Source organism: Oxyura jamaicensis (genome assembly GCF_011077185.1).
Source record: "Oxyura jamaicensis isolate SHBP4307 breed ruddy duck chromosome 11 unlocalized genomic scaffold, BPBGC_Ojam_1.0 oxy11_random_OJ70854, whole genome shotgun sequence".
Classification (NCBI taxonomy): Eukaryota; Metazoa; Chordata; class Aves; order Anseriformes; family Anatidae; genus Oxyura; species Oxyura jamaicensis.
The window spans coordinates 1-11,817 of NW_023304244.1; the positions used below are offsets into that span (position 1 = coordinate 1).

An 11,817-nucleotide genomic window follows, 5' to 3' on the forward strand; every position below is an offset into this window, starting at 1 on the left:
CCGGCCCGGCGCGGCGCGGGATGGCGGCGGCCGGCGGCGGCGCCCCCTGCGGGGCGGGCGGGAGCCTCCCGGCCCTGCTGCTGCTGCTGCTGCTGGTGGTGGTGCTGGGGGCGGCCACGGGCGGCGAGGTCAACGCTGAGGTGAGCGGGGGAGAAGGGGGGAGCGCCGCGTGCCCGCTGGGGAGAGCTGCGGGACGGGGAGCCCCGCAGGGCCAGGGGATGAGCGGGCACCAGGTGGCACCGCCGTAACCCCGGGCTGGGGGCGCAGCTCCGCGCCGCCTGGAGCCCCGAGGGGCGGCAGAGGCAGCTCGGGGCACCAGGGATGCTGCCCGCAGCCGCTGCGGGCACGCTGCTGAGCTCAGCGCCTCGGCTTCCCCAGCGCTGCGCTGGGGGTGAGCGGTGCTGGGGGCACGGGAACGGCCCCAGACACCGGGACGGTCGGAATCCTCGTCTTCGTGCTGCTGTGGGGGTGCTGAGCCCCCCGTGGAGCTCTGCAGCCAGCCCAGGCGCTTCCTGAGGGCTGAGGCCGGGGGGGCAGGCTCCCACCAGCGGCCTCGCCTCTCCCCGCAAGCCGAGAGCAGGGACAAAAGCGCTCGCTCCCAGGGAGGTAGGAGCGTGGATCCTGCCCGCGCCTGCCCAGCCTCAGGCGAGGGCTGGGCCCAGCTGCACCATTTCCCTGCTGCTCTCTCCTGGCTCGCTCTCTGCTTGTCCCTGCGGCACCTGGGCTGCAGCCCAGAAGTGATGGTGTGGGGCTTGGGGTCAGGGACCCACATCGGGAGCACGCCTCTTGCTGTGATTTGGCCCCTCTTGGCCTTGGGGAGCTACCTGGAGAGTGCCGTGGCTGCGTGCGAGTCCCCGGTGCCCCTTGTGCTGCAGCAGGCAGGGCCGGCAGCCCCTCGGATCTGCCCCTTCACACCCTGCCCTGTGCTCTCTGCCAGCCTCCCATCCTGCCCGGGTGGAGTGCTCCCCCCAGAGCGTCCCCGAGCGCAGGCGTGCTCCTTCAGAGACCGGGAGAGGCTGCCCCGGTGAGGCCAGCACACGTGGAGGTGGCAGCAGATGGGGACAGCAGAGCTGCAGCTGTGGTGCTCCAGGGACCGGTGGTCCAGGCCCATTGGGTGTGCGCATGGCTGGCACCTCAAGGAGCTTTTTGTTCTGGGGCAGCTCCACTTGGGGCCGACAGTAATGAAAGGAAGGCTTCCTCATCCCTGCCTGTCAGCCTGATCCTTGTTTTCCTCTCACAGGCATGGCTGCGGCTGTATGGCTACCTGCCCCAGTCGAGCAGGCAGATGTCCACCATGCGCTCTGCTCAGATCTTCTCCTCAGCCCTCTCGGAGATGCAGAAGTTCTACGGGATCACCGTCACTGGTGTCCTGGATGAGGAGACCAAAATGTGAGTTTCTCCATGAGCTGCTCTCTTGCTCTTGCAGAAGGGAGCTTGACTTTCTGGCCCACCTCTTTCTGAGTGCCTTTAGCGGGGATCAGCCTCTGGCTGACCACAAGTTCCCTTTCCCAGAGCGATGGAGATGGCTGATCTGCTTTTTGTGCTCACGCCACCGCTGTCATCTTCTGTTGGCTCTGAGCCCCTGCAGGCTATGGAAAGCTCAGCTTGCCGGCCCCCTGAGCCCTGCCTGCATACGCACCCAGAAGCGTGGGTGCTGTCTCCCGTGGGACCCATGTCTCCCTTCCACACCTGCAGCTTCCCTCGCTGGCTGTGGTGGCCGTGACTTCTCAGGGTGCTTTTCCCCGGGTGGTGCTCTGAGCCCTCACTTGATGCCCTCCTGGCAGGTGGATGAAGCGTCCCCGCTGTGGGGTCCCAGACCAGTTTGGGGTCCAGATGAAGTCCAACATGCGGCGGAAGAGGTATGCGCTCACGGGGCGGCGCTGGAGCCAGAGCCATCTCACGTTCAGGTACCCAGCAGTCAGCACGTGGCAGCAGCTTCTGGCTTAGGGTTTGCTCACAGCCCGGCCGCGGACCCTTTGGGCCAAAGCTGCAGCAGGGTTGCAGTGGGGGAGCGCTGCCCTGGGCCATCCTGACTGAGGCCCTGCTCTGTGCCCCCAGCATCCAGAACTACACGGAGAAGCTGGGCCGGTACCACTCGTATGAGGCCATCCGCCAAGCCTTCCGGGTGTGGGAGCAGGCCACGCCGCTCGTCTTCCAGGAGGTGCCGTATGAGGACATTCGTCAGAAGCGGAAGAAGGAGGCAGACATCATGGTGCTTTTTGCCTCTGGTTTCCACGGGGACAGCTCCCCTTTTGATGGTGTCGGGGGATTTTTGGCTCATGCCTATTTCCCCGGCCCGGGGATGGGTGGGGACACGCACTTCGACTCAGATGAGCCCTGGACGCTGGAGAACACGGATGTGTCTGGTGAGCCGATGCAGAGGGCTGGGGTGGCAAGGTGCTTGGAGAAGGCAGGGTTTGGCTGTGCCCCGGCACCTGGGTGATGTGTGCCTGGCAGGGCCTGCGGGGCAGACAGAACATCTCCTCTGGGGGTGACGCAGATCGCTCTGGTTCCATCGCAGAGCGTCCCTGGCACAGGGTGCAGAGTGCTGGGGCCAGGAAGCTGCCCCGTGCCAGGTGCCCTGCTGCCTTGCTGACAGTGCCTTTCCCTGCAGGGAACAACCTTTTCCTGGTGGCCGTGCACGAGCTGGGGCACTCGCTGGGCCTGGAACATTCCAGCAACCCCAGTGCTATCATGGCCCCCTTCTACCAGTGGATGGACACAGAGAACTTCCAGCTGCCTGAGGATGACCTCAAGGGCATCCAACAGCTGTACGGTGAGGGAGCCAGCTGCGCTGGGACGTGGGCTGGGCAGCGGGACATGGGTGCTCCACCAGCTGGAAGCTGGGTGTGGGGACTTGGAACTGTGCCTGGCCTGGGAGCCGGGGGAGGGAGGCTCTGATGTTGTTGGTTTGCAAGCACTCCATCTGTTCTCTCCTCCTCTGCCCAGGTACCGCAGATGGGCACCCTCAGCCCACCAAGCCCTTGCCCACTGTGACGCCCCGAAGACCCGGCAGGCCAGACCAGAGACCCCCCAGGCCACGCCCGCCAGGGAAACCAGAGCGGCCCCCCAAACCTGGCAGCCCAGAGCGACCTGACCAGTACGGCCCCGACATCTGCGATGGGAACTTTGACACGGTGGCAGTGCTGCGGGGGGAGATGTTTGTGTTTAAGGTACCTTCCAGGACCCCTTCCTGCCCTTCCGTGCCTCTGCTCTGGAGTTCTCAGGTGGAAGGCCCTAATGAGACGGTGGATTTGGGTGCCCTGGCCCCTCTGCCTGAGCACAGAACTCTGTCCCCGTGCGCTCTGTGTGCCCTGCTGACACCCTGCTTCCCAACAGGGCCGATGGTTCTGGAGGGTGCGGCACAACCGGGTGCTGGACAACTATCCCATGCCCATCGGGCACTTCTGGCGGGGCCTGCCTGGGGACATCGACGCTGCCTATGAGAGGCACGACGGGAGATTTGTCTTCTTCAAAGGTGAGCAGCGCAGCTGGAGCTGGGTGGGAGGGCTGGGGTGGAGCGTGCTGCCACATCGTGGCCTGGTGTGCTCCCAGCTGTCCTGATGCCCTCCCAAAGCACCAGTGCAGTCTGCCTGGCTTTGCAGGTGTAAAGAGCTGCTGTCTAGGGCTGCTGTCTGGTCCCTAAGGCTTCTGGCCAAGGGCTGGGGTGGCCATGGGCATCGCACCCCCTCCCTACCCGGATGCATGCATGCACGCTGCACCAGCTGGGTTTCGGGCTCATCTGCCTTCTCCGTTTCCTTCCCGCCCAGGTGACCGGTACTGGCTCTTCCGAGAAGCCAATCTGGAGGCTGGGTACCCACAGCCGCTGGCCACCTATGGGCAGGGCATCCCCTACGACAGGATTGACACTGCGGTCTGGTGGGAGCCCACGGGGCACACCTTCTTCTTCCGTGGGGACAGGTACGTGCTGCCCTCGCCAGGGCTCCAGGGTCACCCTCCGTGCTGTCCCCTGTCCCGTGCCTCCGTTCTCCTGTCTGGAGTGGGGATGGTGTGGGCTGGGTGGAGGTGGGACGGTGGGCTGTTGGCAAATGCCTTCCTACACGGGGTATATTGAGCTGATGGGGGAAACAGTGGGGCCACCACAGCTCATCAGCAGAGACGCCTGTGCTGTCTGCAGCTGTGGGATGGGGGCACTGTGTCCATACCCCCGCCAGCTCACCAGGTCCCTCTGCCTCCCACAGATACTGGCGCTTCAACGAGGACACGCGCTCGGTGGACCCCGGGTACCCCAAGCCCATCTCTGTCTGGGTGGGCATCCCTCCCTCACCCAAGGGTGCCTTCCTCAGCTCCGATGCCTGTAAGTAGAGAAGAGGGAGGTAAGGGGGGTTGCAGTCTCCTCTCTCGGCAGCTACGTGCCCCTCCAACAGCAGGTGGGCAGAGAGCATGGCCGTGTGTGCAGAGCAGAGTGCTGCAGAGATCAGATGGAAACAGAGGCCACCTTTCTCTGTTCTTTCTGCTCTTCTCCATCACATGGGAGCTGGGAGGGAGCCCAGGAGCTGCCCAGCTAGTCTTTCCAAAGTGCATGGAGTCCTGTTTCCCCTGTTTTGCAGATCCTGAAGCAAACACTGCAATCTGCAGGTCAGCTGTGTGCTGTGCCTGGCAGGGGACTACAGCCTCTCACCCCTCACCTCCATCTCTTTGTCTTCCCCCAGCTTCAACGTACTTCTACAGAGGCACAAAGTACTGGAAGTTCGACAATGAGCGACTCAAAACGGAGCCAGGCTATCCCAAATCCATCCTGCGGGACTTCATGGGCTGCCATGTGGAGCTGGTCCCAGACCCCAACCCCCGGTGGCCTGACGTCGACCAGCCTCCCTTCAACCCTGATGGGGATGAGAACCCTGGTGGGCGGTCTGAAGGCGAGGAGGATGAGGAGGAGGAAGAGGAGGATGAGGAGGATTACAGCGAGGGCGGTCGCAAGCAGGGCGGTGACGTGGACGTGGTGGTGCAGATTGACGAGTACACACGCACCATGAGCGTCGTGATGGTGCTGGTGCTGCTGGTGCTGCTGCTCTGCATCCTCGGCCTCATCTATGTCATCGTGCAGATGCAGAGGAAGGGCACGCCCCGAATGCTCTTGTACTGCAAGCGCTCCCTGCAGGAGTGGGTCTGACCCCATCTTTCCCCACCCTCTGCCACCATGGTGCTAATGACGAGCCTGCCCTGCCCCTCCCCAGCAGCCTATTTATGCCCAGAGGTTCGTCCCACTCCCCCCTAGCCCCTGTGCACTGCCGCTGCTTGGTGTCCCCAGCCCCAGAAGGGGGATCCCCACCTGCCCCAGCCTAGGGTGAGGGGTGTCCCTGAGCCCCCCGTTCGTTGTCTGTGCAACCTGGTTCCACAACTGGTCTGGGGCTTGAAGGATGTTTGTGAGGAGCCGGGGGCAGCAGGGCTGGACGGAAGCCAGGTCCCGCAGGCTGGTGGGGTGCCCCCCTCTCTCACAACATCCCCCCTTGCCAGCAGCTCAGGCTGCTACAGAGGAGTGTGTCCCCCATCACCCTGTGCCTCTGCCCCAGCAGGCCCGCATTCTCCAGCGTGCGTTCAGCTGCTGAGTTGTGGGCAGTGCCTGTGTGAGTGGCAGGAGAGGTGGGAATGTGATGCACTGTCCCCAGTCCCCACCCAGGCAGGTCTCAGCAGCAAGTGGACATGGAGCTGCTGGGACCTGTGGCCTGGCTGGTCCCTTGCTTGCCTGGCAGTGAGGGGAAGGGAGGGCTGAGCACGGCCACGCTTCCTTCCACAGGCTGGTGGGGGATGCAGTGCCTAAAGATAGCAAGGAGCTCGGGAAACCCAACACGGAAGGCAGGTGACAGGCCGGGCTCCCTTCCCGTAGGGTCTTTGGCTGGCATGAGGAGTGGGGTGCTGCCTCTGCAACCCCCTTGGCTCAGCTTGGTCCCTTCCTTCTGCTTCCGATGTCAGCCCAGGTCACTGCTGCTGCAGGACAAAGCCCTCGGGGCGTGTGGTCCCCTTCCTGGGGTGCCAGCCTCCCCTGGCCCCGCGGGCAGGGGTGCCTTGTACTTGTATTAAAAGGGTCGGGTGCGAGGAGAGCCATGCTGCTGTCCTTCCTGCGGGGATGGGGCGTGGGGGCTGCAGGATGGGGGGGGGAATGGACGGGGGGCAGGAGTCAAAGGGGCGAGGTGTTCAGCGGGTGTGGGGTGGGACCGATGCTCACCCAAGGGCAGGGCCTCTGCAGCGCGTGGGGCTTTGGCACGCCTCTGCAGGGCAGGGCAGGGGAAGGAGAGGGTTGGGAGCGGCGGGCTGGGACCCCCTGCCTGCAGCAAAGGGGGCCCCCAGCACCACCAGCACCAGCCAGGGCTCCCCCAGCCCCCCAGCTGCACCTGCTCCTCGTGGCCCCGCTGCCCGGGGGCTGCTCTGAGGGGGTCCCTGGAAGCAGCCCGCTGGCAGCAGACAGAGCCGCCTTTCACAGGCTCTGTGGCGGTGGCGGCCGCGCCGGGCTGGCCCCGTGGGAACACAGCGTGCCTTGTTCTGCCAGGGCCCCGCCGTGGCTGTCGGAGCCGAGGGCTGCACGGGTGCTCGGGGGGGGGGGGGGACGGGACGGGTCAGTGGCGCTGTGCCTCTCCATCCCCGTGCAGGCCTGGTGTTTTTCTTGTGGGAACGGGGCCGTGTCCTGCTGGCTGCTTCTCGGGACGCAGCTATCTCGTCGGGGAAGATGAAAGCTGGAGGAGCTGCGGAGATCAGAGAAATAAGCTTGGAGTGGGAGAGATTAGATCCTAGGGTAGGATTTTTTTTTTTTTTTTTTTTTTTTTCCAGGGAAAAATGTTACTCATGAGGGCAGCCGTGGGCAGGCAGCAGCTGAGGCACGCGATGCTGATAGACGCAGTGGTGGCTCTGCTGGCTGGCGAGGCTCGGCCGGGAGCTTGCTGGGGATGTGAGGTCTGGCTGTCGCGGGGCTGGGGGTGGCTGCCAGAGGAAGGGGCCGAGCTGCTGCCAGACCGCATCTCCGAACCTGAGGCAGCCTCACCTGGTACTACAAGCATGAGGGTCTGGGCTGCCCTGTGGGAGCAGACCCCAGCTCATGTCCCCCACCTCACCTCTGGCCCTCAGGAGTCCTGCACCCTCCCTGGCCCCACAGACGGGGCTGCACACAGAGCTGTGCCCTGCCTCGGTTTCTCCTCTCACAAGGGGTGCTGGTGGCTCTGACACAGGGCCTGGTGCAGGGAGCAGCAGCCATTCCCACCCCGCTTCCCCCAGGGCTCCAGCCGCTCTTCCCTACCCTCTCCAAGCCCGACAGCCCCAGAGGGAGGTTCCCTTCCCCCTCCCCCCCCAGTCACAAGCGGGGGACGAAGCCTTTGTGCCCCTGGCCCAGCGAGGGAGACAAGCCCGTCCCTGTCCCCAGCCCCCAGCCCGCGCCCCCGCTTCCGGGCCTGGGGCTGCTGGCACCGAGCCCGGGCCGGGCTGCAGCCAGCTCCCAGCGCCGCTAATTGCTTTAAAAGGGAAGGACGGCTGCTGGCTCCCACCCCGCCTTCCCGGACTGCCAGCCCTGGCACCAGGGAGCCCCATGGCAGGGGACACCCAGCCCCTGCCCCTCCCCAGGGGAGGCCAAAGAGCTCCCGACGTGCTGGGGGGGGAGCACGCCTCCAGGGGGCTTGGCTCTGTTGCTGCTCACCTGCAAGGCCGTGCTGCAGATTTGCTCCCTTTCGATTAGGTTTTAACCTTCGTTTCCCCCAGATTTGGGGAGAGGGGGATGGGAAGCAGGACAGCCCCCTGAGGCCAGGCCGCCTGAATTAGCTCTGGCCCAGGAAACGTAGGGAGAGGAAAAAAAAAAAAAAACTTGTCTCACAACACGAATGCATTTCTTCCACCACTCTGTGGACCCACTGCTGGTGCCAGTCCTGCGGCCGCACCTGGGAGGACCGGGGGCTCTGTGGAGCCACCGGTGGGCCCAGCCTGCTCCCAACCCGGGGTTACAAAAGGGGTGAACCCGGCCGAAAGGCGAAGCAGCGGGAACGTGTGGCTGGGACCCGGCACTCCCGCCCCCGCAGAGGCAGCGCCAGAGGCCGGCACAGCTGCAGTTCCCACGGCAGACGCATTTCCCACGGCTGCTGTGCTCCCCCCAGCTCTCCTGGGGGTGCTGAGGGCTTGGAAGGGAGCAGGGTGAAACCCAGCACCTGGCACCCCAAGATGCCACGGAGCTGGCCAAGGATGCCCAGGGCCAGAGGCTCACGGCATCCTCTTCCGCAGGCTGCCCTGCCTCGGCGAGGGGCGGCTCTGTGCTGCTGATGCAGGGGCAGCAGCGGAGGACAAGGCCTGGGAGCAGTCTGAGAGGCGAAGGAGCCGTGTGGGAGCAGGGGCCGGGGCTGTCCCGCGTAGGCCAGCTGGGACGTCACTTCCCACCCCCAGCTTTTCCCCGGATGCTATAGCGGAGCTGGTGCCAGGAGCCCGGGGCCATCTGGAAACGCTTGCTGACAGCAGCCAGGGACCTGCCAGAGACAATCCCCAGCATTTCAGCAGGGCTCAGGCTCCTCACTGCTGGCTCCCGCTCTGTCCTGCATGCCCTCAGTGGGAGCAGTGCTCCTCCAGCCATGTGGACAAGCCCCTCGGGAGGGCAGGGACACTCCTCAGCCCCAGCCAGGGAGCGGTCGGAGCTCAGCACCTTGCCTCTCCCAGCAGCTTTCCATGGCTCAAGGCGTGGAGTCCCATTCAGCTGAGCCCTGCCAGGATACACCCCCGCTGGGCAGTCCCAGCTTCCCAAAATAGTCTGGAGAAGCCCAACCTGGAAAAGACCCGCAACTCAGCGTCCTCTGGGATGGGGCCCCTGGCACCCACAGCTCTGCGCTGCAGAGGGGCAGGAGGTGACCCAGGGCTGGCGGAAAGGCTGTCCTCAGCTGTCCTGCACCCACATCGTCCTGCCACAATGTCCTGGCTCAGGCAAGACCAGAGCCTGTGGCTGCACAATCCAGGGCAAAGTGGACCCTGCCCCATTCCCCTTCCCGGCCGGGGGCCAGGCACACTGGGGGCCACCTCTGCAGCCATGGGAAGGAGACCCAGCAGCACCCAGAGCAACTCCTTGCAGCACCCACTGCCCCCAGGGCAGTTTGCCTCAGTTCCCCTCCCTCTGTTCCAAGGGCAGCAGGCTCCATCTGCAGGGAGAGCCCCATCCACCCAATGCGCCCCGCATCCTGCCCACAGGGGTGATGGGGGAGACCAGGGCTGGCAGGGACTTGCTTCTGCCTACTCAGTGCTGTCACAGGGGCTGACATGCTTTGTCCTCTGATAGGGCAAAAGGGAAGGATTGCAGCCCACGGGCCCGGACAAGGAGCTGCAGCAGGAGCCCCCACCCTCCCCTTCCTCTGCAGAGCCAGGGCATGGATCCCTGCATGCTGCAGGGAGAGGACCCGGAAAGTAGGGAGGAAGCTGGGCTCAGCGTAGAGGAAGAGCCGGGGCCAGGACACGCCAAAGCACTGCCTGCCTGCCTCAAGGCCAGAGGAAATGCTGCTGCAGGAGGACAGAGGGAAGAGCTGTGGAGTCAAGGGAATCATGAAAAGCCACTTGCTATGACCATGACACACCATGAGGAAGGGCTGTGGCTCAGGATGCTACCTGGGCAGGGGCGCACAGTGGTGCTAAGATGGCTCCACTGTGGGTGGGACACATCCACCAGGCACATCGAGGTTGTCCCGTGTGCGCTGCTTGCACCCGTTACCTCCTCTCAAGGCCACCCTGCAGCCACCTGCCTGCTCTCCTTAATGCCAGAGCCTTCATCTCACAGGGAGGAAAGTCACCCTGGGGGCCGTGGGGGCAACACACAAGTGACAGCAAAGCAGCCAGTCTGCAGGTTTGTTTCAGCACAACTTCACATCTATCATCTTCTCACCTCCAGCGCCACCGAGGCTTTCCCCGTCCGGTACCAGGGGTAGCTGTCAGGGCACACAGCCGCTCCCGCATCCAAATAAAACCTTGCTTGGGTGGGCCCGTGGTGCAGCTCACCAGGGGAAGTGCTCAGTCCTCTCCTGCACATGGCAGGAAGGTCACCTCCCGCCGTGTGCAGAAGTGGCAAAAGCCCCCAGTACGGTCATTCATTTTTCCTGGGCAGTATCCAATGGCAAAACTTAAGATAAATATTTCCCTTGCCTCCAGCACCACCCAACCCACACTGGACAACAGCTGCAGAGGATTAGCTTCATGCTGGAGGTATAATCCCTCTATAGAGAGAGAAATATTTAGCGGAAGACATCCAGGAAGATACAGAAAGGGAGGCAAAAAGGGCAAGAATACAAGTTTGGCCCAGATCTGCTTGATTCCTGGATATCATCTCCATGATCAGAAGCAAATGAGGCTTACTCCTCTGCAAGGCAAGGAGCTGAGGAGACAACGCAGCTGTCACACACCTTCTCAGCACACTCCAGACCAGGGATCCAGCCTGTGACCCTGCTCTTGGTGCTTTATGTCAGGATCCCCTTAACAGGAAGGGGACAAAGAGCAAGGGAAAAGCCAGAAGCAGGGACAGAAGCCTGTACCAATGTCTTGCTTCTCCACCGGGCTGGACACAGACTTCTGCCCGGGTCGCAGAGCACAAAGGGCAGAAACCCTTCCCAGGAAATCCCACTGTGCACTTCTGCATGGAGAACACGCATGCAGCAGCCGTCCATGGGGGAGGCTCCCATTTGTGGACCTGCATCCCTCCTGCATCCACTCTTCCCACGTAGGGGGATGTTGCATCCCAGCTGGGTCAAGAGCCTTAACCCAAGCAGTAGAAAGCCATACCCTTCATCACAGGAGTTTTGCTAATGCGCATTTACTCTAGAAAGTGACTACTGATGCGATTCCTGTGGTATTTTGGCCTGACTGCCAGCAGCATCCTCTTCTCCTGTGGGGAGGGGAAAGAACATCCCAACTTTACTTGCCTTCACAACAATGGGATAATTAAAGTTCCAAAGGGAGAGCTGGATTAAAATAGGATTATTCTTGAACTGCACTCCATAAACCCACCATAATCTGCCCCTACAGGAAAGGGACAGTATCTGATGATGCTCCACCTTGTACAGCATATAAACAGGAAGATTCAGTATTCTCCTTCATATTAAAAAAAAAAATACACAAAGCCCACGTAGATGTAAGGGTTTGTGGCTAGGAGTTCATCCCAGCAAACCCGCTGGCACAGCTCCTAGGGACCGCACAGGAACTGGCAGCAGGGCCCATCTCATCCCCCCCCAGAGGCAGCCAGCTCGGGGACCCAGGGAGCCTAACCTGTGCTAATGCAGTTCAGGTCAGCCACCCAGAGCAGGACCAAATCCTCAGTGGATGAGGGACAGCCAGCGATGGGGGCCCACTGGGCTCGGAAAGGCAGCAGCCATGCCGTGTGAGCATTTGGCTGCTGGCAACTTCTGCAGATGTGCTCCTGAGCAAGGGCCCGTGGGAAGGGACGCCTTACCTTGCCAGGGTTTGATGGATTCCCTCAGCAGCTGACTCCCCTGCTCCCACAGGCCTGGCGAGCTTTGCAAACCTGTAGGGAAGCCTAGCCATAGACTTCATTCAGACCGATCCCCGGCACACGATGCAGCGTGACTCCACTCGACAAAGCTCAAGTCCAGCCAAGCCATGACAGACATCAAAGCAAGATGGATGGTGCCTTCCCACGTGGGCTTCCTTGCCTTGGCTCCTTGGAGCTACCAAGCTATTCAACTGCTATAAAAATGAGAAAGATTTTCTCCATAAAGCCTTCAGCACCGGTCGGCAGCACACGGTCAGTACCTCCCTTTCAAATCACGGCAGCTTCAAGGTGCATACAAGGCAAGTGCACTATAGGTGACCCACAGGGAGCCCGTGTCAAGGAGCAGCTGT

General features: G+C 62.8%; 1 protein-coding gene across 1 annotated transcript; it reads left to right on the top strand.

Moving 5' to 3' along the window:
- The first annotated feature begins 20 nt into the window (after positions 1 to 20).
- MMP15 (matrix metallopeptidase 15) lies at positions 21 to 6,062 on the top strand. Its single transcript, XM_035312255.1, has 10 exons — positions 21 to 140; positions 1,241 to 1,389; positions 1,785 to 1,907; positions 2,059 to 2,366; positions 2,615 to 2,776; positions 2,950 to 3,173; positions 3,340 to 3,478; positions 3,771 to 3,921; positions 4,203 to 4,318; positions 4,674 to 6,062. The coding sequence occupies exons 1-10, from the start codon at positions 21 to 23 to the stop codon at positions 5,132 to 5,134; spliced, it is 1,953 nt and encodes a 650-aa protein (XP_035168146.1). The 3' UTR covers positions 5,135 to 6,062.
- Positions 6,063 to 11,817: the final 5,755 nt, after the last annotated feature.